Source organism: Brachyhypopomus gauderio, chromosome 17, assembly GCF_052324685.1.
Source record: "Brachyhypopomus gauderio isolate BG-103 chromosome 17, BGAUD_0.2, whole genome shotgun sequence".
NCBI classification, from domain to species: Eukaryota; Metazoa; Chordata; class Actinopteri; order Gymnotiformes; family Hypopomidae; genus Brachyhypopomus; species Brachyhypopomus gauderio.
This window is the reverse complement of record NC_135227.1, coordinates 5562190-5589991: the sequence shown is the minus strand read 5'-3', so window position 1 is coordinate 5589991 and position 27802 is coordinate 5562190. Positions and strand designations below refer to the sequence as shown.

The 27802-nt window shown below is 43.8% G+C and overlaps 3 protein-coding genes across 7 annotated transcripts in view; 1 reads left to right on the top strand and 2 right to left on the bottom strand.

The window, feature by feature from the left end:
* Positions 1 to 1058, bottom strand: part of babam2 (BRISC and BRCA1 A complex member 2) — a 61980-nt gene extending 60922 nt beyond the window's left edge. Inside the window, exon 1 of one of the 3 annotated variants that reach the window (XM_076978273.1) lies at positions 657 to 1058. The gene's annotated coding sequence lies outside the window, so the exon portion shown is untranslated. The remainder of the gene's footprint in view (positions 1 to 656) is intronic. The other 2 variants (XM_076978274.1, XM_076978272.1) reach the window with 2 other exon arrangements.
* On the top strand, positions 1026 to 23419 carry rbks (ribokinase). Of its 3 annotated transcripts, none has more exons than XM_076978275.1 (9): positions 1026 to 1181; positions 2813 to 2871; positions 8458 to 8590; positions 9385 to 9448; positions 9597 to 9659; positions 10852 to 11016; positions 13644 to 13735; positions 15768 to 15956; positions 22579 to 23419. In XM_076978275.1, the coding sequence occupies exons 2-9, from the start codon at positions 2816 to 2818 to the stop codon at positions 22750 to 22752; spliced, it is 936 nt and encodes a 311-aa protein (XP_076834390.1). In that variant the 5' UTR covers positions 1026 to 1181; positions 2813 to 2815; the 3' UTR covers positions 22753 to 23419. The 3 variants fall into 3 exon arrangements, with proteins under 3 accessions (XP_076834390.1, XP_076834391.1, XP_076834392.1); XM_076978276.1 differs by lacking the exon at positions 22579 to 23419 and adding an exon at positions 16142 to 19014; XM_076978277.1 differs by having other exon boundaries at positions 1048 to 1181; positions 8462 to 8590.
* Positions 23420 to 23482: 63 nt separating this feature from the next.
* mrpl33 (mitochondrial ribosomal protein L33) lies at positions 23483 to 26728 on the bottom strand. Its single transcript, XM_076978278.1, has 4 exons — positions 26589 to 26728; positions 25175 to 25193; positions 24938 to 25044; positions 23483 to 23873 (listed from the first exon to the last, which is right to left on the bottom strand). The coding sequence occupies exons 1-4, from the start codon at positions 26608 to 26610 to the stop codon at positions 23824 to 23826; spliced, it is 198 nt and encodes a 65-aa protein (XP_076834393.1). The 5' UTR covers positions 26611 to 26728; the 3' UTR covers positions 23483 to 23823.
* Between the last annotated feature and the right edge of the window lie 1074 nt (positions 26729 to 27802).

Here is a 27802-nt window from a genome sequence, read left to right as displayed (position 1 = left end):
ATTTTGCATTGTGTGTGTGTGTGTGTGTGTATATATATATATATATATATATATATATATATATATATATATATATATATATATATACACACACACACACATACATACATATATGTGTGCGTATACATAATACACACACACACACACTTTATATATATATATATATATATATATATATATATACATATACAAATAGTAACACCTGAGCTACAGTGGTTTAATATTTTTTGGATCTAAATATGGTCAATACAAACAGACTGCATCACTTCGGAAGTTTACCAATTACTCTTGTTAAATCTCATCACGGACACAAAAATAATCTAACATCAGTTATTTAGCCAGCTTTAACCAGCCGACAGGTCCAGTCAACTCAAACGTTAATGTCAGGGTTAATAATAATCTCCTGGTCTTCTCTGAGCAACGCTTGAGCTGAGGCCAGTGACACAATAAGCACGACAAGCTTTAAATGCATGAGGAAAACGAATAAGATGATATTATTTGATCCAGGCAGACCCTGCGGACATTGAGTGTAAAGAGATGTTGGACATCAAACAACAAGCAGCAGCATTCACTCTGTTTACAGCTAGCCTGTCTGCTAACGAGCCAGCTAGCCGGCTAACTAAGATAGAGCTTGTCTTATTTAACACTTAACCTGCCTTGTTTTTCCAAGTTTCGTTGCGATAACGAGGGTAACGGCAAATGAAAATATGAAACGGCACTGTCATATACCTTTATAATAAATAAATACAACTACTTTTCGGAGGTAGCTTCCTAGACGAATACATTCCCCACTTCCGCCTTTGTTTGTTTGGGGTCTTTCGTGGGGCTGTCTAAAAGAATGCCTGTTTGGAGGAAGAGGGTTTACATTGCAGTAGTCGACGCGTTGGAACCACAGATTTATGTCTAATAGTCCACCGGTCTCATGAAAGCACGGCACCAAAAACACTCATACGGTTTGTTAAATTATCAAATGAAATAAATAAATGACACAGGAACGTGTAAGGGCTTCTCTCGCCGTTTGTCGACGTTGTCCACGTGATCCGCATGTCACCTATGGTTCTACCTCCATCACAGACTGATGTTTGTGTAGATTTAGGCTTCGTGAAGTGAGCTTTAATTTGTCAGCCAGAGAGGGAACAGTTAGGTCATACGTTTGCCTTGGCAGCACATGTGGACCATAGGTAACGTGCCAAATGCTTGACTGAGTATTAAAAGTGGTGACACTTTTACAGACTAGCTGGAGGCCCTGTAATAGGACCAAACTAACCAGTCACTTACAGTCTGGTGGGGGGATCTGTTTCATTATCTAAGTCTGGTGTGATCTAAAATCTGGTGGGGGGATCTGTTTCATTATCTAAGTCTGGTGTGATCTAAAATCTGGTGGGGGGATCTGTTTCATTATCTAAGTCTGGTGTGATCTAAAATCTGGTGGGGGGATCTGTTTCATTATTTAAGTCTGATGTGATCTAAAATCTGATGGGGGGATCTGTTTCATTATTTGTGTCTGATGTAATCTAAAGTGGTGGGGGGATCTGTTTCATTATTTGTTTCTGATGTGATCTAAAGTCTGGTGGGGGATCTGTTTCATTATTTAAGTGATGTGATCTAAAGTATAGTTGGGGGATCTGTTTCATAATTTAAGTCTGATGTGATCTAAAGTCTGGTGAAGGGATCTGTTTCATTATTTGTGTCTGATATTTCTAATTCCATCGTTACACCTGACTTGTGAACAAGTTCTATTTTTGTACCCCATAAAAGCACTGAGCTTAGTTTACAAGTTTGCAAAAAATGTCTCAGAGCTTGTCAACTTGCTACTGTGTATCAATACAAAAAAGGTTTTGCAGCTAAAACATACAGAAAGTTAATCCTGTTTTTTACGTTTTGGGTAGATAGCTATATAACCTGCTAGTGAATAATTCAGATTTCTTTTACATTTTATTTATATCCACGTAATCAGCATATTTTTATTAGCACAAGATTATTGACAGCACTTTGACACCAACTCGTAGAGGCCATGGTGCCCTTTGAATGACATTTTGCAGGCTCATAAATGGTATTTCCGTGTCCGGTCTGCAATGTATTAATGATTAATTGAGTGTTTTATATTTAAAAACTAGGGAAGATGTTACAGAAACTTTGAAAATTCAAATACTAGACAGTTTATTTGATGTAAATCTGAAAATAAATCAAATATCCAAATGTAATCCATACATAGTCCTGCTTTTCATTATTTTTAATATTTTGCAGACAGTGCAGAAGATGTATGTACTAATGAGAAAATGTAGGCTGTTCTATAGCCAACAGCCAAGCTTTCACAGTGCTTTAGGATTGCTAGGAGATTTGTGCAGATTAGCACACTACTATTTACATCCGTAGCCTACACGCTAGGGATTGAATTAATGAAGGATTTTTTTTTTGGCTGTTGTCAATCACATGGAGCAATCTGGTGCAATAGGCACATGTTCAAAATGGAGCACAATTAATGCTATTTCGAACCTATTGAAAACAGTAGGCAGGCGCTCTTCTCGAAAACTGTAATTCAGATCCACTTCCTTTCCGTCATCTTCAAATCAGAACACTGCATGTTTTATCATTACAGAATATGCGGCGGAAAATTTCTGAGGTTCCGTTGGAGAATATTAGGCAGTACATTTGATTTTTCATGCGTCAAGCATCCAGACCTACACCAGTGTAACGGCCTGCTGACTGCCTGCTCTTTTAGTTCTGCCTGGGATATCAACACCAAGATGTACCACTTTACAGTCGGGTTTGTAGTCTTAACTGATAATATATCTCTCTGTGTATCTACCAGGACATGACTGAAGAAGTGGATATTGTGGTTGTGGGCTCCTGTATGACTGATCTGGTCAGGTGAGCACATGCAATTGAAGTGCTATTTCACATGAAACAGTAATTTATTAATTTTATGATGGAAGCAACTGGACTGTGTGTTACCAACAACTGTGTGCTTCCTTTGACACATAAGATTTCACAAACCCACCTTAAACATGTGCTCCGAGCATTAATGTATGTGGGAACATGTTAAGGTACATGTGGAACATGTGACATGCACTATGCTTGTATTTCTTCCTCCCACTCGTGCGTATGGAACATTTTACTTATGACACCCAGTTGCTGCAGTTTTAAAATAACTCTGTAAGTGGAGGGTCTTTCCAGTGGGAGCTAAATGCAACCCACTATAGGAAGGGGAACTGCCTTCATCTCCTCTGCTTTATATAACACTGCTCCAGTGCCATGAATCACCGTCCAGCCATCTCGTCGGATGTTGGTGTAATGTTTTCCTGTGTCACGTGCTGCTTATAGATGCATTTCAAATGATTTATCAAAACTACACAGAATTAAGTGGAGGCATTCAAAATGGCCATGTAATGTTAATGCTTTTGGTATGAATAATTTCAATTTTTTATTAAATAATGGTGTTCTTAAAAAAAAAAAAAATTCTACAAATATTCTAAGCAAGTGAACGTTCTGAAGTTGGAGCTACTTCACAGCTCCGCTGGGCCTGAATCCACAGACTCAGGCTCATTCCCTTTTCCCACTTCTCCCCTGATAAATCTCTTGGTTCTGTGAATACCGTGTACCGAGGTTATCACCCTGATGTAAGACGCAGCCCTGTCCAGTGAAATCTATTGCACAGTTTGTTACACGTGTGCAAACTGTTTTATGTGTGTCATCCTGCTTGCACTGTTTCATCATCAGTTAAGATTAATAAACCAGACACAGAGGTGCTTACAAGCCAGTGCAGCATTTCACAGATGAAGTGGCTTCATAACGTTAGCAGATTACTCTTTCTTCTTTTTATTTCTTTCCTCCACAGATCGCCGTGTCTTTGATGGAGATTGTTCCTTGTTTAGTCTCCTTATCCCTGATCACATCACTTCACTGCTACACGGTCGTCTCTGTTGTTTTGCACATTTTTAATGGGCCCTTTCTGTTCTTCCTAAGACGTGTGCATGTTGTGGTCCAGTAAGGATCATTCCGGAGTTCCTCTGTAAAATAGTGCGTGATCTTACCTTCGGCTTTGCAGTGTGGAGGTTCTTAGTCATTTCAGTCAGAGTTGTTTCAGAGTTTTCTTCAAAGCTCAGATCATTTGTCTGTTCTCAGCCGCGGTTGTGTTTTGTTGCCCGGGCATTGCTGATTGGGGAGTATACCAGGGGGTTTATTTCTTTTTCAAGACACTTCAAATATTTTTTGTTTTCCCATGCCAAGTTTCTGAGCTGTGGGTGTAACAGTATTGTTGTGTTTTTTTTTTTTCTTTTGATATCCAGATTGCTTGTTTTTTTTTTCATTCATTGTTCTGTAGTGTTAATGCTGGGTTAGACACACTAAGGATCTAAATGCAAATCTGTGTGTCTGTATTTGATATATTCAAATATATATTGTATTTGATATAGTCTGTTAATGAGAAATCTCAAAAGTATTATGTTCAGCACAATACAGACAAAACCCTGAGTGCCACAAAACCTGAGTGGCTAAAACATACTCAATCTGCCCACACATGTTCTTGAGGATGTGTTCACTGGCACTACCTTTTAAACTCTATACACAAACATATTTCCTTCAGAAAAAAAAATAGGTACAGGTTCAGGACAGGTTATAAGAAATTACTGCGAATATGCTTTGCGTTAAATGCCCCGATGAGGTTCAGGGTGCACCATGCAGTATTCCTAGTGTGGAGATTGTGTGAAGCACATTAATCAGAGATTAGCACCTCTCAGCCCGCTCTTTGAACAAAATCTGAAGTGCTTGCCCACACAGAAGGGAAATGTCTAGGGATTCTCTAAGACTGGCAGCGTTTAGTTTTCACTCTTAATCTGTTCACAGTGACATAAGTCGTGCTTTTCTGTCGTTGTCATGCGGTGATATTCACAGAATCCACTCCCAAAGACCTTCCAAAGGGGCTATTAAACACACATGCCCTCATTTATCTGGTGGGTCCCCTTCTTACCCCAATCTCCCCCTTTACTCATTAAAATCTGCCCTTTGAAAACCAGCGACTACATCAGTTAGTCAACAGCTCTCATGGGAAATGTGTGTTTGTGGGTTTTTTCTTTCTTTTGTTTTTTTTTCTCTCTCTTTGCAAGCTTTTTTTTTTGAAGGATGCTTGAAACACACTCCTAGCCCATCAAAGTGCTATGCATGACTTTGAAGTATGAAATCCAGTTTTCTCCTTGGCTGGTGGGTGTGGGTGTGTCTGCTTGGGTGACAGTGTGACTGAAACATCCCCGCACGTCTCATGCTGCCCGCCTATGTGGCCGTGCTAAAGCCAGAGGGCGCCACCTGCTGACCAGCCTAGCGGTTCTTATAGCAGTACAGCCACACAGCAGTGCTCTAGTCTAGGCCTGCATAACACAGACCAAATATATTGTGACTGTATGTTTGGTTGAGATGGCAGTGTACCATAATTTAAATTTAAAACACAGTGGTGAACCTTTGGTGTGACATTGTTGGCCTGTGGAATTTTGACCTGGAATTATTCAAATTTATTTATTTAGTTTATTATTCTGAATCAGGTGAATTCACTGAAGCTCAATAAAAACATTTAAAAGGTGATTTGCTCGCTGAGAGCAATATTGTGAAAATCATTAACATATTGTACAGACTTACTCTGGAACATTTTAGTTACGGTAAAACCATGTCGTTCATCACTAGGTCTTTTCTAAATAGTGTTACTGGAATTTCATTAGCTACATGTTAGGAAAGGTGTGTAATGGAAGGTTGATTATTGACAGATCTCTTGCTAAAATGTTGTTGTGGGAAGATGCGCTACCATCTTCCGTTATCATTCACCATGAGTCAGGCCTGTCTGTCTTCCCCGGCTGCCAGTGAAGTCTGCTTGAAATGGTTTGTTGTGCTGGCCTGTGGGTTAAAGCGTTTTTAATGTGGTCGACTTGCGCACACCTCATCAGTGGTTTTCACCTCCATTTTGTTTCAGAAAGGAAAAAAAAACAGCAACAACAAAATAAGAAAACGGATGTAAGCAGCAGCTTACTGCGCGGCGCACGTCACCTGACACCTGTTGTGGTTCCTCCGGGCTTGCGAGAGGAACCGTGACTGGGTCGGAGTTGGCCGTGTACCTGAGGGAACAATGGCGCGAGTGTCTGGCACGGGCGTGGTTAGTCTGACTTCTACCTGATTCCAGACGCTGACTCAGTCGGACCTCATTAGATTTGAGGAGCGCTATCAAATGACAAAGCGGTGAAAGCACGGAGCTCCCGTACATTCGCACGCCTCACATCCACAACGGTGGCAGAGCCTCGGACAGGGCGGCTGAGTGGGACGGCAGGGTTGGCTTTCTGTGGGGAGTGAAGTACCGTCAGATTGTGACCCTTCACTGTGGAGTGTGGGAGACATTTTGTTTTGTTGGGTGTTGCCAAGATTGGTTTTTATAAGTGTTTATCCCCTGTGATTCTTCTATTTTTGTCCAGTGTGAGGCCAAATATCTGGGTATTCAAGACACCTAAATATATATGTGTGTGTGTGTGTGTGTGTGTGTGTGTGTGTGTGTGTGTGTATTTGTGGAATTGTCTTCTACCTTTCACGGCTGCTTTTGATTTTCCATTCCCCCCCCTCCCCCCCGTACATTTAGTATCACTCTTAGTGTTGATCTTGTATTCATGTTCGTTTCCCCAATCTTCAACATCCTATTTTGAAAATTTGTGGTTAAACAAACAACTCATGAACAGAACTATCCAGGGAAAGATCATAACTCATCTGATTACTGGAAACCAGGCAAACAGTGTTTTTATTAATCTAAACTGACTTACAGTAACCCCCCCCCCCCCCCCCCCCTTTCCATCCTCACAAACGGCACATGCATGAAAGTTAAACAGGGAAAAACAAGTTTATCAGCCCATTCTGCTATAAAAAAAAAGCGTGATGGATTGGAGCCAGGTCGAGGCTTTCAGTCTGAACCTGAGCATGGGAGTTCTTTTCCCTGTCTTCCACAATAGAATGAGTAATGGCTGCTTGTTTTGGTTGGGCGAGAGGCAGACGGAACCTCTCCTTTCAATGTCACGCGTGGCAGCATTAAAGCAATTACCTTGCCCCACAGTTCAGAGTCCTCGCCTTATATTTAGAAGGTTTAGGAATTTGTTTTCACTCATAAACATCTTCAGTCATTGTGTTCCAGTAAATGTACCCACACCCCCCCCCCCCCCCCCCCCCCCCCCCCCCCCCACACACACACACACACACAAACACCCCACCATTTCAAAATGCTGTGAATAAACAGGTAAAGTGCAGTGGGAATCAGTTTCCTAAACAGTAGTACACGAATACATTTCTTAAACAGTAGTACATGAATCAGATTCTGACACAGTAGTACATGAATCAGATTTCATACATTGCTGAGACAGTTTCAGCAACTCATTAGTCAAAAATGCCAAATCTTGTGCATTCTAATCCTGGATGGTCACTGTATCTTTCAAATCAAAACGTCAGCCATATATTTCATTTCTAATGTGATCTTTATGGGTTCTTTGTCATTGGCATTGGGAGTGTATTTCTCTTCACTGGGAGTCTCCATTAATACCTGTTATTAACACACACTCTCTGACCGCTGGGCAGCCTAGTTTTGGGGTAGCGTAAGGCCACAGTGGTGCTGGCATGTGTTAGAAACAAAGACAAACAAACCACCCAGCGACACTGCTGTGTGTGATGCACGTGTATCGGCCCAAACACCTTTACTGATGCATCAACCTAAACACCTACACTGGTGTAAACATTTCCATCTCGGTGTTAATGGTGTGTTGAGAATGGCCCCACACCTGTGGACAGACACTGACCAGTTACCAACAGACAAACTGTGCAGATGAATCTTGAATGCCAGTAGACCGGCTACAGTGTGTGATGGTATGGATACACCTGATGTCCAGGGAGTGTATGTGTGGAGGGTTTGTAATAAAAGACTGATTGTGTATTCCTCCTTTTCCTCTTTGAAGTCACTACTTTGTTGTTTTAAAATCACAGAGCACCCTGTAAACACCACCAGATGCTATATGATGTAGAAATTCACTGCTTATTAAATTTCACCAGTAGGCTATATGGTGCACGTATAGCGCTTGGTCTTAGGACTGTGGAGGAAATTAATTGCATATGGTGTTTAACAGTGGTGTTAACCTCCTGGAGCTCTGTAGTACCGCAGAGATGAATATCGTTCTTGATTTAACACACTCTGCTTAACTCCTTGGGTGATTGCTAATCCTGTGACGAGTCGATTTGGCTGTACTGAAACAGGATAAACGTCGAACCGTCACGCCGTCATCTTCCAGGATCTGAGCTTGGTAACCCTGCAGTGCAACAGTGTTCATTTATAGAGAAACCTCAGAGTTGCTCACGGTGCCCTGGCACACAGGAATTTCACTACAGTCAGTCCAAAGCTTCTTGTTTGTCTTTTGAATGATCGTCAAGATGTTCTGTCTCCTGCCTTGCTAGCCAGGCACCTCGGCTGCCCAGAGCTGGAGAGACGATACATGGACACAAGTTCTTCATTGGCTTCGGTGGCAAAGGGGCGAACCAGTGCGTTCAGGCGGCTCGTCTGGGAGCCAAGACGGCCATGGTGTGCAAGGTACCCACAATTGCATTCACTTCCTTTTTGCGTGGCACTCTGTCCTCCGCACGAACGTTCAATAGGGCTTCGCCTCGCCAAGGCACAAAGATCTCTGCAGGTGCGCGGGCCTGATCGCTCCTACCGATCACTCCAGGACCGCAACCCAGTTTGTATTTGATGTTTGTATTTCTTGTTCGTGCACTACCAGAAGACCTAACCAAGCAACAAAGGCCTGTGTTTATCGGTACAAAGACTTGAGTCGATACAGACACGTACGCTCGGCATCAGAAATAGAATGCGGTGCTTTCAGAGACCCTGAAGAGCAGGGCTGCACTTCAAAGAAGGCGGGCCAGGTAGACATCAGCCCCAGTCTTGGCACGACTTTAAGAGCGGGATAAAAGTAGACCCCGCAGGCACAGCAGGACCCCCCGCTCCCCGCACAAGAGAAGGAGAGAAGGGAGGAGAGACGGATGGAGAGAATGGAAGAGAGAAGGAAGGAGAGGGCTAAAGTAGGAGAGTGTGGCTGGAAGGCTTGGCTGGATTTAGCAGTGCAGAACTTTGCCCTGGCTGTGTGAAAAGGAAGAAGAATATAATATTCTGATCTCCAGCTTAAAATTTAATAGGCTTTAATTTGAGTGATTCCTTGCATGTGTTTGTAGCTATTTCATTGACTTTTGAGCTCACAGTCTTTCATCAAAAAGAATCTGACACCGGTCCATTGTCTTTGGACCCAGCACTGTGATTTCCTGACTATCCTGACTATCCTGACAGTCCTGAATGTCCTGAACTGCAATTGTTTTCTTTCTCCCCAGGTTGGGAATGATTTTTTTGGGAATAGCTATATTCAGAATTTTAAAGACAATGGTGTGAGCACAGGTAATGGTTTCCATTTGCTTCCACCTCGTTCAGAGATTGTCATATTCAGTAACACGTTGACAAGTTGAAGTAATGTGTTGTGTGCTGGCCGTAGAGTGCTGACGCTTTTGTGACTCGGTCTTCTCTCTCCCTCACTGCTCCTCCACAGCATTTGTGGAGCAGACGAGTGAAGCTGCCACCGGAGCCGCCTCCATCATCGTAAACGCTGCAGGTAGAGGGGTGGGGCCACAGGTAGAGGGGTGGGGCCACAGGTAGAGGGTTGGGACCACCTCACACCTGCCTGTTTTAAAAGCCTCTTAAGTAATGGATGAGCAAGTGCCTCTACACCTGCACCTCTACACCTGCACCTGTAACCTCGACCTCTACACCTGCACCTCTACACCTGCACCTGTAACCTCGACCTCTACACCTGCACCTGTAACCTCCACCTCTACACCTGCACCTCTACACCTGCACCTGTAACCTCCACCTCTACACCTGCACCTCTACACCTGCACCTGTAACCTCCACCTCTACACCTGCACCTCTACACCTGCACCTGTAACCTCCACCTCTACACCTGCACCTCTACACCTGCACCTGTAACCTCCACCTCTACACCTGCACCTCTACACCTGCACCTGTAACCTCCACCTCTACACCTGCACCTCTAACCTCCACCTCTACACCTGCACCTGTAACCTCCACCTCTACACCTGCACCTGTAACCTCCACCTCTACACCTGCACCTCTAACCTGCACCTGTAACCTCGACCTCTACACCTGCATGTCTACACCTGCACCTGTAACCTGCACCTGTAACCTGCACCTCTACACCTCCACCTGTAACCTGCACCTGTAACCTGCACCTCTACACCTGCACCTGTAACCTCCACCTCTACACCTGCACCTGTAACCTCCACCTCTACACCTGCACCTCTACACCTGCACCTCTACATCTGTGCGTGGGGGGGGGGGGGGGGGGGGGGGGGGGGTGTATGGGAGGCCCCAGGGAGCGCAAATGTCACTGACGGCAGCTCCGCACGGCCACCCGGTCACGGTTGGAGATCCGTAGGACAGCACGCCAGCAGCACGGAGAGAGCAGCGTCACCATCGTCATAACAACCCGCCCAATATTGCCACATCCCAGCATCCTGTCGCCGTGACCCGAGACGGAGCGATCATCCTGCAAACCGCAGAGGAAGAGGGACGAGAACGGGCGTCGCCGCGCGCCCGCACTTCCTTAACGCCGATGTCCGCGCAATAGCGACATCGTTAGGCGACGAGCGTGACGGCCGTGCGCCTGCGTGAGCCCGCGATCGGGAGGGCGAGCAGCTCACGCTTGCTCACGTGACCTGTAGGGAGGAGCCAAACTGCGTCTGAGCGAAGGAGTCACCTGCGTCCTCCCTGTGTTGCTTTCGCAGGCGAGAACGCCATCGTGATCGTGGCGGGTGCCAACATGCTGCTGGGGGCGGAGGAGCTTCAGAGGGCCCAGCGGGCCCTGGGGGGGGCCAAGGTGCTCGTCTGCCAACTGGAGGTCAGCCCAGACGTCTCCCTGCAGGCCCTGCGAACCGCCCGCCAGAACCACGGTCCGTACCCCCACCGTCTGTGGGTCTCCACCCCGCCCCTCTCTGTCTGTCTCCGCCCTTGTCTGTCTGTCATAATCCCGTTGTTTATTATGTTGGCTGGGTGCCTCTCTCTCTCTCTCTCTCTCTCTCTCTCTCTCTCTCTCTCTCTCTCTCTCTCTCTCTCTCTCTCTCTCTCTCTTTTTCCGATGTACATAGTTTCTGGGTTGGATCTTCTTTTTGCGAACAATAAGTGGATGTCTCTTCGTCTGCCACGCTTAACTTTGTTCTTTCACTATAGTTTCAGGTAGATGAATGAGAATGGGGGGGAGGAGGAGGAAAAGAAAAATTCCCTGGTGGAAATTCCCACCGGTCATGTACACCAGACATCGTTAGCGGCTCATCCAGTCGGGTCCCCGCTGATGGGCGACCGTGCGCGTGGTTTGTTTTGGAGACGCACCGTGACGTGGCACGACTGGACCACAGATGGGCCCTGCAGATGGTCACCCACCCCCCCCACCAGCATCCCCTGCCATCACACCCCGATGCTCGTCACCTCAGAAGTGCCCAGGAACACGGCAGTGACAGTGTTAGCAGACCATATCGAGTGTCGAGCGTCGGGCCATTAGCCCAGATCATGTGAATATCACTTGTTATAGATTCGTCAGGCGGTGACGTGGGTGAATAGCACTTAGCCGTGGCGAAAGGCTCGCACACGCACATGCCACCTCCACACACACGGCAGAGGAGCGTTGGACTGGTTCTGTCTGCCCGGTTCCAGTTTATTCGCAGACACACTCTGCGGTTACATGATTGGGTCCTTTATGAAGCATTGTTACGGGGTGATGTGTAATTTCACAGGTCTTTGAGTAGCAGGATCCGTTTCTGGTTCTGGCCCGGCGTCGAGCTTATTTCTCCATCTCTTCCTTCTCGCCTGTAATTATTGCAGCTCGAACGCTCTCAGAATGGTCACACCTCACTTAACTCATCTTTGTAAGTGCATTTGCATCTAACAACTATCCCTTTTCTAACAATTATCCCTTTTCTAACAACTATCCTTTCCTTTGGCGTTTCAGCATGTGCAGTAATCCGCACAAGACACTGACCTTCCTTTACTGTTCTTAATTTGTCACTGTGGCATTTTTGTAAATGCCTGCATCACCAGTGACTGAATCAGTGTGTGTCTGAGGGGTGTGGCTGTGTTTATGTTATAGGGTATGGGTTTAGGATGGGTTATAGCGTATGGGTTTAGGATGGGTTATAGCATATGGGTTTAGGATGGGTTATAGGGTATGGGTTTAGGATGGGTTATAGGGTATGGGTTTAGGATGGGTTATAGCGTATGGGTTTAGGATGGGTTATAGCGTATGGGTTTAGGATGGGTTATAGGGTATGGGTTTAGGGTGGGTTATAGGGTATGGGTTTAGGGTGGGTTATAGGGTATGGGTTTAGGGTGGGTTATAGGGTATGGGTTTAGGATGGGTTATAGGGTATGGGTTTAGGATGGGTTATAGCGTCTGGGTTTAGGATGGGTTATAGCGTATGGGTTTAGGATGGGTTATAGCGTATGGGTTTAGGATGGCTTATAGGGTATGGGTTATAGGGTATGGGTTTAGGATGGGTTAAAGGGTATGGGTTTAGGGTGACTGGTATTGATCAAGAGGTTCCCGGTACTCTCAGAGTGAGCCAGGACCAACTGCAAGCATTTCCGACATGACTCAGTCTCCGTGGTTACCCCATTCTCCCTCCCCGGCCTTGGCATGGCAGTAAACCATATGTGTGTAATAACACCTGCAGCATCAAGGGAAAGATATCTTTGTTCACAACTGCTCTCTCCTTCTGTGTGTGTGTGTGTGTGTGTGTGTGTGTGTGTGTGTGTGTGTGTGTGTGTGTGTGTGAGAGAGAGAGATTTTGCATGATGGTATGATGAATGTTTTTATTGTCAGCTCTTTGATTTGGACACTTTGAGTGATACAATTTGTAAATGAGTGACGCCGTAGTTCCTCTGCGTTTTACCTCGGTGAGTGGTGTGGGGGGGATACATGTGAAAGTTACCAAGATGAAAGGATCACCAGTCAAATGACGCATACACTGATTCAGACATAGCAGAAAAAGAGAACGTCAGACAGTGATTATAACTGGCTTACATCCATGCCTGTGCAAAGAAATACAAACAGTATAATCAGGAATAATGTGCAAGACAACAGACAAGATATTAATTCGCGGACGCTTCGGTATGTAGGTAAACTTACACACTATGTAGTTTATGTAGTTTATGTAGTTTAGGAAATATGTACAGAGTAGCGTTTTGGTTACTATGGCTTTTTTATGTGGTTTCCACATGGGGACTGATGAGGAAGTGAAGATTTGCCACTTACATCATTCTGAAACTGCTGTTCGCTGGAGAAAGGACAAAGATCGAAATCGAGCGAAACAGGGCCGAAGTTTCACACTTAGTGCAACGTGACGTGCGTGGGGTGCGTCATCCGTATCTGAGGCACCGTTTCCTCTTAACCTCAACCTATAACACAGCATCGTCACAAAAATAGTAAAAGTCCTGTTTCCAAATGAATGGACATCTTGCCGTGTCCTGCCGTGGCCCCTGTGCGCGCGTGTGCTGACTCTAACGTGTTCTTCTGCGTCACCCGCAGTGAAGACCATCTTCAACCCCGCGCCCGCCATTCCAGACCTCCACGCTGACTTCTACAGAGCCTCCGATATCTTCTGCTGTAATGAGTCTGAGGTGAAAGCAGATCGCTTAAACACGTGTGTGTGTGTGTGTGTGTGTGTGTGTGTGTGTGTGTGTGTGTGTGTGTGTGTGTGTGTGTGTGTGTGTGTGTGTGTGTGTGTGTGTGTGTGTGTGTGTGTGAGTGAGAGCCTCTAAAGGATAATTGATAAACACAATTTGCACATTTTGGAAACCCAATTACAAGCTAGAAATAAAAAAATTACAGTTGTGCTCACAAGATATCTGAGAACAAGAAGTAAAACCTTAATGTGTCTGTTTACCAACTGTCATTCACAGAAAACACACACACACAAGCAAATTAAGCCCAAATAATTATAAGTATGAAGAATCAAGTTTTAAAGTTGTTGGGTTTTGGTTCAGTAAATAAAGATACTGGACAGAGAAGGCGAAACAGCCTTTAGAGCAGATAAAGTAACATGGATCATCCTCAGGGCTTTAAGATCGCTGGAGATCGCTGTGTTGGAACAATCATAGCAGGAGAAGAACCAGTCAGTCGTGCTACCTGCTCATGACCAGTTACGAGACACCAGCTCTTTATTTTCCCTCAGTGGAGTGGGAAATACTTGTGGGGTGGGGGGTGGGGGGTGTCGTTTTCCCCCTCTTACGGTAACCGATGTGCTTGGAGCCGCCCTCTCTCACACCTTGGCTGGACAAGATGACAGACGAGGGCTCGGATTGATGGGAAGGAGTTAAAGAAGGGGTGGGGTGGGGGTGGGGGGGGGGGGTGGGGGGGGGGGGGGGGGGGGGGGGAGCAGGCACATGAGTGCGTGGTGAGTCACCGTGGCCCGGGGCGGCCGGGCTGCCGGGCCTGCTAGCCAGAGCCAGAGTGCTCAGCTCAGCCCACTTTGATGTGGCAGGAGAGGCTGGAGAGGGGAAATGTACAGGTGGGACATGAAAGTGAGACCTCGGCGCAAACATCGCCCGCTTTCATCCCTGGGCTTCAGTGGCGGCAGTGAAAGATGAATAATTGGAAGTACAGTGAGGCAGATGGATGAGCTTCCAACGCTGAGTAACCCGAGTGTTATTCACTGCTGGCGAGCAGCCAGAGGGTCGAGTTAGCATGTACGGTCGGCGGATATAAAAGGCTCGGTGTAGGCCCTGACGTGAGGATCTCTCGGGGCGTGTCTCCAGACCTTTTAGCCAGGCCGTGCAGTCTCCAGGTGCACACGTGTGTGGTCGGTGAGCACATCAGGGCAGAAGCTGTCACTAATGTTCAGCGTCCCCCCCCGATCAAGGCCGACGCAAGGCCCTGCTTTTCGTCGTGAGGTGTAGCGGTTAGGCAGCCGTAGACCGTTGAGGAGTGCGATCGCGCTGAAGTAATCAGTGCTGGCCGGTGTCTGTGGAAAACATTTGCACTGGTGTGAACAGAATGCCAGAAAAGCCCAAAGCTCTACGTGATGACACAACGGTCTTGTTCAGTGGTTTCCTGTACATGTCCGTCACTGCCCTGCAGAATTCTGGAGGGCTACACATGCTAGCCAAGGCGGCACGGCTGTGGAGGGCAGTGCCTTGAGCAGCTGGCATCGCTGCCCCTGGTATCTCTGCAGTCCCACACGGCAGCGCTAAACTCACTGGCTGCACGTACTCACCGCCCAAGAACAAGTCTTCAAGTCCTGAAGTATGTCCTGATCAGGACGGATTTAATTCTGTTTCGGATGCGCTGCTGCAACACTGAACCATTGTTTACTAGGCCTGATTGAAGTACAGCTGGGTGTTGTGTACCGGCATCCTGTTTACGCTTATCTGCATTTAATATTACAGGAATATATTACACTAACTGGAATAGGATATGGTTTGTTGCATTGTGATACGCTACAGTAAAACAGCGTATCACTGAGAGGATTCAGGCAACATTGAAGACGGCCAGAATAACGAGCCAATAACATAACAGTTGGGGAAAGGTGCACAGCCAATGTGCAGGTTCAGGGGACACTTCAAACGTCTTTAATTGGCCATAGGTTGGGGGATAGGCGGGTCTTAGGCCCTGGGTCCTGGCTAACCTCTCTGTGACAACGACCCCCTCCAGGCGGAGCTTCTGACGGGCGAGGGCGTGGCGTCGGTGGAGGAGGCGGGGCGGGTGGGCCGGGAGCTTCTACGTCGAGGCTGCGCTTCAGTGGTGATCACGCTGGGCCCCCAGGGCTGCGTGGTGCTGCAGAACACCCACCCCGAGCCCAAGCACGTGCCCACCAGCCAGGTCACCGCCCGCGACACTACGGTAAGACCCGCACCAGCTAACACACACCGTGGTGCGCGGGACGACAGGCCCCGCCCACCAGCCAAAGTGCCCTCCCACCCTGATAAGATCGTGAAACGAGGCAAGTCATCTCACTCGTCATCCATTCGTATGTGCATCAGAACTTTAATTTGTAATTCATGTGGTTTTGGCGGACTGTTTTGCAGATATTAAATCTAAATAATCCCTAGACATGTTCTCTTTTGGGAGGCAGACGTCAAAAGCTTTGACATTTGATAACATCTCTTTGACGTTCATCAAACAACAACTGATTGGATGAGAAATAAGATATTAAGAAGCAGCATGTGTAAAAATTGGTGGGTTTGGTGCTTCTGGTTTCCCGTCAGATGGCAATCTGTAGAGAACACACAACGGTGTCATAAGAGTTTACATACATGTTCTGATGAACAACAAAATTTGCGGCAAGCTTAGGCAGTTAGCAACGACGGATCTTTCGGTTTTGTTGTGGAAAATTGCGATGGAAATTGTGTAAAGATGAGCAGCTTGGTGCTAAGATGGGCATTTGGCATGAGTACAAACTGTCATTCTGGTGTAATCTGAGAGCTCGAAGGCCTTCTTTAAGTTTTGATTGTCATTAAGCTGGTATTGATTACATCGATAGTGGCTGCATCTCTCACAACTGCAGTCACTACATCTTCGGCATCCATAAAAGACTCAAAGGTCAAACATTTGTGTCTTTAAAACAATTTTTCATTGCACCTTGATGTTTTTATGACCTAATAATTATGGAATGGAGGATGCCATGGTTTTAGGAAGCATCGTGGATTTGTACATATTGCCATAATTTATGAGACTTTCATAGATTTGGAACCAAAGACTGGTGAGCTTGCAGTTCACAAGTGAGCTAATATGTTCTTAACATCTGAAATTCAGTGAACCTTTTGAAAATGTCAATTGCAGCATTGGCACATTGTTGTTTAACTGCTCTTATTACATTTAAAAATAATAATGAGTTATTTTCTAAGCATCCCGAGCATTTGTTGCGTCACCGTATGAATTGGGAGAGCTCTTAAGTTCTGCATTTGGCACCAGTTACCAACCAGCAGATTCACAACTTTTTATTTATCAACTGTTGATCAGTGTGTGAAAGGCAGATCGTTTCTGTAAATGTGAGAATGTGATGTGTGACTAGAATTAGAGAAGTTTAAATGACACTGAATGCCGTCAGATTTTTGCCAAAATCTACCAAATAAATATTAGAATGTTTTGTCACTGAATGCTTTATAAGATTTTCCTCTGGATGTCATCATAAAGAATTATCTGAACTGAGCAGATTTTCATTGGTTATTAATATTGAATAGAGTTAAGTAGTAAAGGCATCACGTTGGTCAATGGGCATTTGTAATTTAGTTCTGAAAAATAGTAAAAGTATTATTATTGTTCAATGGTGTGTAGTTTGTGGGAGTAGCATAAGTTGTGCATCCAGCTTATTACTGTATCAAATGCATCAAAGTGTACAATAAATAAAGGGGGGAAAAGTCAGTATTTATTATTTGGTTGTGTTTGAAGATGTGATAATATTAACTGTAAAAATTCTAATAATGTACAAAATCAAGCTGACAATAGGTCTGTCTGGTATAATGAGAATCACTATTGTCAGTATCCAAGAAAGGTATGATAAACATGCTAGTCCAGCAATAGTCATAACGTACTGAGTGGAGATCAATGTTTAGTAGATCTCAGTGTGTTGCATGTACTGGCATTGTTCAGCTAATTACAGAGTGTTGCTTAAATAACTATTTGGTGGACTGTTTAAAGATCCTAACTAACCATCTGGGCCCACTAGTATTTGAATCATCTTGTTGGTCTGCCAGACAGTAAATACACACTGCACTGAAGCATTTCAGTATCCCACAGCACTGCAATGTAAATCTTATTTGTGATGAATGGACTGTGAATGTATCATTATCCTTAAACTGCTTTCATGGAGACCAGAGTGTCAGCAGTGTCTCCCTTAAATGGACCTTGAATCTATTTCACATGTACACACACAAATAAACACACTTCTACATAACATAAAGCAAATAAACACACTTCTACACAATATAATATTAAACACACTTCTATGTAACATTAAGCAAATAAACACTTCTACACAACAAAAATACACACTTCTACACAATATAATATTAAACACACTTCTACACAACATAAATTAAATAAACACACTTCTACACAATATATTAAACACACTTCTACACAACATAAATTAAATAAACACAATATACACATAAATAGTTCTACACAACATAAAGTAAATAAACACACTTCTACACAAAAAAATACACACGTCTACACAATATAATATTAAACACATTTCTACACAGTATAATATAAATACACTTCTCCATAACAAAGTAAATAAACACACTTCTACATAATATACTGGTAATATTAAACACACTTCTACACAGTATAATATAAATACACTTCTCCATAACATAAAGTAAATAAACACACTTCTACATAATATACTGGTAATATTAAACACACTTCTACAGAGTATAATATAAATACACTTCTCCATAACAAAGTAAATAAACACGCTTTTACACAATATAAAGTAAATAAACACACTTCTACACAACACGAAGCCCCTTTACTTGATTACCATCACGTTTTTTAATCGTAAACACACACACATGCTCGTGCCCGAGCGTGTGAGTGCCTGTGCTCCTGTGGGTGAACTGCCCCGGGGGTAAACCCTAGCCATGCCTTCCCTGCCTGCCCCCCCTGACTCACCCCTCAGCCGTGCCGTCTGCCTCCCGACGGTGGTTTCCAAGCGGCTGTGGGCCTGCACACGCACTCCCTTCATGACCCATAAATCCTGAGTGTTTAACTCTTTTTGGATGCTCTGATCCCTCTTCCAGTAAGCCTTGTTTTCCCCCAGCTGTGTGTGTGTGTGTGTGTGTGTGTGTGTTTAAAGAGGGGAAACATGGTGAACGCCAGATTTTTATCTGAATGGCTTGATGAGGCCAGGGCATGTTTAAAACGGTATGAGATACATAGGGGATGTCTGCCCCCCCCCCCCCCCCCCCCGCCCTCCCTCCCTTATGGGAAAGTGACTGGAGTGCATCTTTGACCAACATTCCACGGTGTCTGCCTATTGTGTTTATGTGTAAGGACCGTCTCTGTGTGGGACGGTGTGAAAAAGCAGTGGGTTCAAGTTTGTCCAGAGCCTCTTTTAATTGTAAAGTGAGTCACCCTGCACCCTGCTGTCCTCCTGGACTCAGCCCCTGTCCCCGCGCCGTCTGTCCCCTCACTGACGCCACGTGTCCTCGACCCAGAATCCCCTCCGTCAGTGGCGAGCCGTCGGCCGATCGTCAGTAGCGCGGGAACTGCGTGACTCTGCTTTTCTCAATGTGACTCAGCTTCTGTTTTACTGCAGCCCAACTTGTTCACATCCAGGTTTATGGATCCAAAACCATTTCAAGGGCCAGTCACAGACTCCTGAAATATTAGGCATTCCCATTAGATTAGACGCTGTTCTACTTTTCCTCTGCGGGCCGTGATGGCGTCTGCGTGCTCTATTCCAGTCTTAAGTCTTAAGATGAAACCGACAGCTGTTTCCCTTGTCTGCCAGACTCCCTCCGTGAGATCTACTGCGGAGCCACGTGACACAACTAAAGGTGTACAGGTCCATTCATGCATCTCGCACACTAAAAAAAAGGGCCAAAGGGTTCACAACACATTAAAATGCTCATAACTACATCTAGATGATGGGAGAACTGACTTCATGAAGAATCAAGGATTTATATATAGCTATTCACTCTTAGGTTTTACCTAAATTATGTTGAATATCATGTGGTTAGAACCTCTAGGTTTTTTTTTTAGCTGTAGATTGACTTTATTGTTTGGCTTTGCTTGAACCTGCCATGTACGCACTTGCCCAGACACACTAGGTTCTGAACAACAAAAATACATCATTTGCATTCTTCCAGGCCCTGGGCTTCTACTACTGGGTACCGGGCTGGACCCTGAGGCGTGTGAACCGGCCTCCGCGCATCCGTGGTGCCGCCCGCTTCACATCAAAGCTGGTCTGGGTCCACAGACTGCCGAGCTTCCTCGGGCTCCTCGGTTTGCCTGTGTTCGCTATCTGTCCAGTCCGTGGGTGTGAGAGAACGCCGTCCCCGTGTGTATAAATGTGTTCTGCAGACTAAACTCGCCTCTCCTACCCACCGTCTTCACGCACACACACAAACACGGACGGACTGTGGGTGGGCCGGGCTCTCGACCAGGCCCGGCAACCCAGCGACGAGTGGGTCTAGACAGACCAAATGAGGTGGACCCCAGCCTGCAGAGAGGGGAACAGGACAGGACCCACCGCACAGCCGCTCACAGGGCGGGGGCTTACCGGAAAACACAGCTCATCTCCCTCTAACGCGGGGAAAGTGATGTCATCGCACGGGCAGACTGGAAACGAGGCGCGTTTAAGGGAAAGCCGCAACAAGCACCCGCCGGACAGCGGCGTCCGCTTACGTGGGAACGAGACATCGCCCAGCAACGCGTCATGGTGATGTAAGCCGTCCACCAAAACTCTCCCTGTGGGGGAGAGCTGTTCTCAGCGCTATAAAGAGGCCAGGGAAAATGTAACCAGTAATCCTAACAGAGGCTCGTGGTAATCTCTCTCCTAATAAGTTTCGTTCAGGCAGCCGTGGGAGGGAATAGTAATGGGAGAAGTGTTCCAAGCTGCTCTCAATCTGCTCATTTGAAAGACTTAAGAAGTGAATGGAATAACTTGTTTGTGCTAGTCTGGTCATTGTTTTTTCTCTAACAAATAGACCAATTTGCCCCCAATACCTTGAACTGTCATTTTCAGCTATTAGTTATTATTATTAAAGACTATATAAAAGTATATTGTGTAATACAATGAGTATGATGCAACTGACAAACGCCTGTTTACATTTTCCTTATACTGTAGGCACACATCTGCAAAGTCTGCAGTGAGGGGATGGGAGGGGAAAGTGAGCCGGGTCGTTGATTTTGATTGGCCAATATTCCCGTCAGTTGATGGGCAGGCAGCTCTCCCTAGTTGTCATGTGTTTGTGCTTAGGATGGGCTGTGCGGGGTCATGAGAGGTAGTGGCTGTCTGCCTTGCTGAGTGTCAGATAGGAGCGAAGTTCTCACACACACCAGTCCACTTGCTGCTTATTAAAGCCGGGAAGGCTCTCTCCTGATCTTAAAAAGATCGGCACAGTATAATTCACAGTGTGGAAATTCATGGCTTATAGCAGTTGTTGAATGTATTTCATCGCTTTATCCAACTAAACATCCCAATGACGGCTGTGATTTCAAGTGTAAAATGATGTAAGGGGTTTTTTTTTTTTTTTTTTTGTGACATCTTTATTGTTTCTTGTCTGGGGTTTGGTGTCAGATTGGGACATTGCAGACAGCTTGGGTCATACTGGGTGGAGTCATTAACAGACAGCTGAGAAATGTTCATCAACCCATGACCACATTGTATTCACACACACGTTTGTCTCAACTCGCCTGACCATTTTAGATTTAAGAGAGCCGATCACTTGCGAACAGATTTTGGCTGAGAAGAACGAGGGAAGTTTTAAACTGGCATTCGGTGTCGTCGATGTTAGGAGGCGGATGAACGGTAAAGTTGGGGGATGAGCCAAGATCCATTGCCATGAGTAACCAGACACAAGCTCATGAAAACCAGTGGCCGGAGTCATCTCTGGACAATCTCAGTAAATGACTACATTCCCCACTGCTTTCCTGTCTGTAACCCCCCCGCATACTTTTGCACAATGGAACATTCCTGCGTATTTTAAGTGTTTTGATAAAGGTTATCAGAAGCACTGTTTTACACATTTATGATGCAAAAACCTGGATTTGTATTTCCTCCCTTAAACAGTAATGTATATCTCTTTCTCTCTCTCTCTCTCTCACTCACTCACACACACACACCCACCCTAGGGCTGTATAGCAACATTTAAAGGAATATTGAAACGTCCATTTCCAAACCAGGTAACCTTGTCGGTCCGAGTAGGGACCTTAGCTCGACTCAGATAAATCCAACTTGTCGAGAGAGGTTGAATCGCGGAGCGGTGGCTGCCCATCAGTAGAGGTAAGGGGAGGCCCAGTGTCTCGTGTTCAACACTGAACCCAGTGACCTCTCCCCCAGTCAGCAGTGCCGCCGAGTTACTCCTCACACTCTGTGCTGAGCCAGACGGGCCGGTATGACTCAGCGTGGTTGTGTACAGGGCCGTCATCAGCACGGATCACCCCCCACAGTCATCTGTGATTACACTAATTCTGTATGACATATCCTTTCCCTCTTAAGAGACCTTTTGTGGGAATTTACATGCGTGTCTCCTGCACATTTTTTTGCAGCTGTTCTCGAGTTACACAGGCCAGCGCTATTCCAGGGTTGGAAAACACGCGTGGCACAACTTCAGTGCAAATATTTGATGACCATTATTTCAGAGACGTTTTAGCCTTGGGTTCTTTTCCTCAGCGTTCTGCAAATATTGATACACATAAGATGGTTTTACAGCCATATTCAACCAAACTCACAGTAACCAAAAGCTACACGGTGAACTTGTTTGCAACCTCATTGTCTTTGGTTCAGGGTGCCGGCGACAGCTTCATCGGAGCGTTGGCGTTCTACACGGCCCACTACCCCACGATGCCCTTGGAGGAGATGGCCAGACGAGCCAACATCATAGCTGCTGTGTCCGTGCAGACAGTTGGCACGCAGTCATCTTATCCATTCAAGAAGGACCTTCCACCTGAACTATTTTAAAGATGCCCTAATGTATCTTCCATCTTTAATATGATATGTAAACATTCATCTGAATCACTATACTGAAATTTATTAAATGTAACTAGTTATAAAAGCATTCTAATTTATATCTTGCAGTTAACATTCATATATTCGTGTGTGAAACACAGTGAAAATAAGTGAGTAGTCTGGTAATTTATGCTACTGCAGTTGTTTCTGGTGAACTAAAAGGTGAGATTAACCCTAAAGATTTGAACAAACATTATCTACACATTTTGCTCCAAGTCTCCATGGAGCAACATCACAATTGCAAAGTGCTGCAGCCACGTGTGGAGGCATCCATGGAGGAGAGGTGGTTTTAGACGTGCACCACACCAGGTGTTTAACTTAGACAGAGGCCATCTTGGACCTTGTACAACAGGTTTGCTTGTGTAGTCTGTGATATATTTGCATTCTTTTCATAAACAATTCCATTGGAACGCTGTACGCCTAGGTTGCCTTGACGACAAAATCTCGAGCTATGAAATCTCAGTAGTCAAAACCCCATTTTTTTTTATCTTAACATATTATGAGGTTTGTTCAACAAATTACTTGATAAATACAAAATAGGAATTTATGATTCACATGTAATAGCAAAAAAAAAGCAAAAACACATTTACATTTTAAAGTAAGAACAATAATTTTGCAAGTGACTGCACAGTTCATTAAACATTTATATTATTAGATTTTTTTAAATGAATACAAAAAAGTCTTAATGGTATTCTGTATTTATTTAAATAAATGAAAATGCTGAAATACAGACATGTCTGTGATTGCTGTATTACTTGTAAGTAATCTCTGCAACACATTGAACATTTTCCCCTTCAACTTAAAATTCTAATGTCAGCCACACCAGTAAATGTTCAGTCCAGAACTCACTATGCTGAAAATTGATCAGATTGGCCGGTTACAGCACAGCTCGTGGTCCTCAAAGTCTTACTCATGTCTTATCCACAGCAATGATGTGTGACATTTGAGCCCAAATGAGCCCAGTGTTCAAGAATGACCAGAGTCCTTCCCCAGTACCAAACAGTCCCAGTGTTTGGTCCATGTTTATATAGACCGAATCTTCTTCTTCTCAATGAAAAGGACATGAGCATTTACTGTGGGTGAAAAACAAAATGGAGGAGAGATAAACATTACCTGTGACAGCAATAACACTGCATTAAAACTGACAAGACAAAAGAGCAAATGAATTATCAGGAATCTTACTGACCATGAGAACTTCTGTTTTATGCAAAGTGAACTATGAGCTCAGCTAACATTCAGAAAATTTGAGGTCTCAGCGACACGTTTCCCAAGGAATGTGCAAAGAATTTCAGAAATGTACAGAGCACAAAGCCAAAAGCTCAATCTCACAATGTACAATTAGGTGAGAGAATTTACACCCCAAGAGACACACATCTCAAGTTTTAAAGGATGTATTCAGGTATTTATGAGTTAGGAAATACACTGCAGGGTCTGACTGAAAATGACTTATTTAAGCAACTGATAGAGGATGTTTTTCTAAGTTAACTGAAGAGGAATTATAAGTACCGTAAGAACACAAGTATAAGTACCGTAATGTCAAAAATTCAACAAACGTTAAAACCTTATAATTGTTTTTGGGCATTCTAGCACACATTATCTAATTCATTCAACAGACTACATTTCCTTTAAATATTGTTAAATTAATAACTTCACACCAAAATATGCTAATTAGTAACAGAAAACTAATTAACTCAAAAGTAAAATATCATAAACCCTGATGCTTGTACTGTGCTGTGAACAATGCTCAGCAAAATGATTTACTTATTTTACTCAAATGTTATTCTGACTCTGGCTCAGCCTGACTTTGAGCACATCTATTTATGTTTTATTTATGAGTTATTTTAAGTATAGCATGATACATTTTGTTTAGTAATAAAAAATAAAATGGAACTCAAACTTAATGATTCAAGAAATAAAGCTAATGATAAATAATTTAAGAATGCATTTCCAAAATATGAACACAAAAAATAATAAACAAGTATTGCATTTATAAAACAAGTAAATCAAAGTAAGTCAAACATCAATAGAGAAAACCACACACATACACAAAAGCATGATTGTCAAACCTAGATCAGATCAGTTTCTGTATGATATTGCATGTTAAGCTTTAATTGCGTGTTAAGCGATAGATTCGTACCTTTAGGGTCATACTTGCGGAGGACGAGTTTGTCCTTCAGCCGAGGTCGTTTGGTGTTGACGCTGTAGCCCGTCCCGGCCGCACTCACCATCTGGACCAGGACGTTCCTGCAAGGTGTTAGAGATCATCTATAACACGGTTCTCCTCCACAAACATCAGAGTGGATGATAAACATGACGATTAAACACACTGGCGAGACCAACTGGAAAGAAATTGTAAAATCATGACATTACTTACTTGGACTTGTTCTTGGCGACTGGATAACACAAGGAAGAAAATACGAATGTGTTGTTAGTACCGACATTGTAAACACGGTAACATGAACTGATGAGTTTACAACACACGAGTGACCTTCACCGGCACAGCCCGAAGAGTGACACCTCCACAGCAAACTCACTTTATCTACTCATTTACTACAATATCTACGACGTTTTCTACTCATTTACTACAATATCTATGACGTTTTCTACTCATTTACTACAATGTCTACGTCTTCTACATCTATGACGTCCTACTCATTTATCAAATCAAATCAAATATATTTGTATAGCACTTTTCACAACACATGTTGTCACAAAGCGCTTTACAGGATTTACAAGGTTAACAATACTATGGGTCCAAATCCCTAATGAGCAAGCCAAAGGCGACAGTGGCAAGGAAAAACTCCCTAGATGGTGGGGAATAGGAAGAAACCTTGGGAGGACCAAGACTCAAAAGGGAACCCATCCTCCATTTATCACAACATCTATGACGTTTTCTACTCATTTACTACAATATCTATGACGTCCTACTCATTTATCACAACATATGACGTTTTCTACTCGTTTACTACAATATCTAGGACATTTTCTACTCGTTTACTACAATATCTATGATGTTTTCTACTCGTTTACTACAACATCTATGACATCCTACTCATTTATCACAACATCTATTACGTTTTCTACTCATTTACAACAATATACTAATTTATCACAACATCTATGACGTTTTCTACTCGTTTACTACAATATCTATGACGTCCTACTCATTTATCACAACATCTATGACGTTTTCTACTCGTTTACTACAATATCTAGGACATTTTCTACTCGTTTACTACAATAGCTACTCATTTATCACAACATCTATGACGTCCTACTCATTTATCACAACATCTCATTTATCACATCTATGACGTCCTACTCATTTATCACATCTACTCATTTATCACAACATCTCATTTATCACATCTATGACGTCCTACTCATTTATCACAACATCTATGACGTCCTACTCATTTATCACAACATTTATCACAACATCTCATTTATCACATCTATGACGTCCTACTCATTTATCATAACATCTACGACATTTTCTACTCGTTTACTACAATATCTACGTTTTCTACTTGTTTACCACAACATCCACGACGTCTTCTACTCGTTTACTACAACACAGCAGTAGTTTAATAGTAGATTAATAGTAGTTTAATAGTAGTTTAATAGTTTTAACCAGAGCTTCACGCGCACATCTCCGCGTAGCTAAGTTAGCTAAACAGTTAGCTAACAAGCTAACATTCGTGCATTTGTCCAAATAAAGATACTTTAAAACTCTACATTCTCAGATATGACAGTGCACCACTGTCAGGTATATTTATTCTACTCACGATTGACGGCAGTGAGAAACATTTTAGAAAAAGAATTTGAGAGATTTTCTCGAAAAAGTCACATTGAAATTTAGGTATCACAATTTCCGCACAAGTATCTACTTCTTCCGGGTCATATTAACACAGCCGGAAGCTTCGGTTCTCGAGACGAGATGAATAAAGGTCTTATGGACAAAGTGGAACAAATGTTTGCTTTAGAATAATTTACAGATCAGAAATGTACATAGATGTTACTGTCTCATTATAATTTACCTTATGAAATTATGACATCTCAGCTAGAAAGATTTCCTTAAATTGTCTATTTCTTTAAATGGGAAGATGTAAGTTAGTTTTTTTATTAGCTTATATTCAAATATTAATTAGCCCTAGGCAGACTATTATAGAATGTCACAAACAGGAGAGACGTGGATGTTAGACGTTTATGAAATGCTCAGAAACACACCTGCATAACACTACATGTACTGACTTTGATGGTCCCACTAGCTATCTTTATGTTTTTATAGTATCTTTGACACACTCTCTCTCTCTCTCTCTCTCTCTCTCTCTCTCTATATATATATATATATATATATATATATATATATATATATATATATATATATATATATATATAGAGAGAGAGAGAGAGAGAGAGAGAGAGAGAGAGAGAGAGAGAGATCTTATCTGGATAAGAGCGTCTGCTAAATGCCGTAAATGTAAATGTAATATTGTAATGCTATGTAAAATACATATTATAATATATAGGCCTGTGTGTGTGTGTGTGTGTGTGTGTGTGTGTGTGTGTGTGTGTGTGTGTGTGTGTGTGTGTGTGTGTGTGTGTGTGTGTGTGAGAGGTAAGAGTGTGTGTGCAGCAGACAAGATAATAAATATATAAATACAACATTGCAGAATGTCAAGAGGAGGGGGTTTGAGGGAGAGAGGAAGCGATACTGCAAAAACATTCACAGCGTGTTCAGGAAATGAATTGTTGGACGTGCCACATTGCCACCAGCTGGCAGGAAGTGTGTGAAATGGCCTGCGTCACTGAAGACTGAGGGCTAGTGCAGGCAGCCGCAGCACCCACGGGCTGCACCATTCACAGTGCTCAATGAGTCCACCTTCTCCCGGGCTCACCAACCAGGCCGACATGAGCAGAACGTCATCCGGACTCGGTGGAAACAAATGTGCAGGGGCTGATGAGGGGCCGAGAATTATTATTATCTTATTATTATTAT

Excerpts from the sequence above, each read along its gene's own strand:
- rbks (XM_076978275.1), top strand. The coding sequence starts at position 2,816 with ATGACTGAAGAAGTGGATATTGTGGTTGTGGGCTCCTGTATGACTGAT. Across the intron at positions 2,872-8,457 it reads TGTATGACTGATCTGGTCAG|CCAGGCACCTCGGCTGCCCA; the intron begins GTGAGCACATGC and ends CTGCCTTGCTAG. Across the intron at positions 8,591-9,384 it reads AGACGGCCATGGTGTGCAAG|GTTGGGAATGATTTTTTTGG; the intron begins GTACCCACAATT and ends CTTTCTCCCCAG.
- mrpl33 (XM_076978278.1), bottom strand. The coding sequence starts at position 26,610 with ATGTTTCTCACTGCCGTCAATC. Across the intron at positions 23,874-24,937 it reads CCGCAAGTATGACCCTAAAG|TAAATGCTCATGTCCTTTTC; the intron begins GTACGAATCTAT and ends TTTCACCCACAG.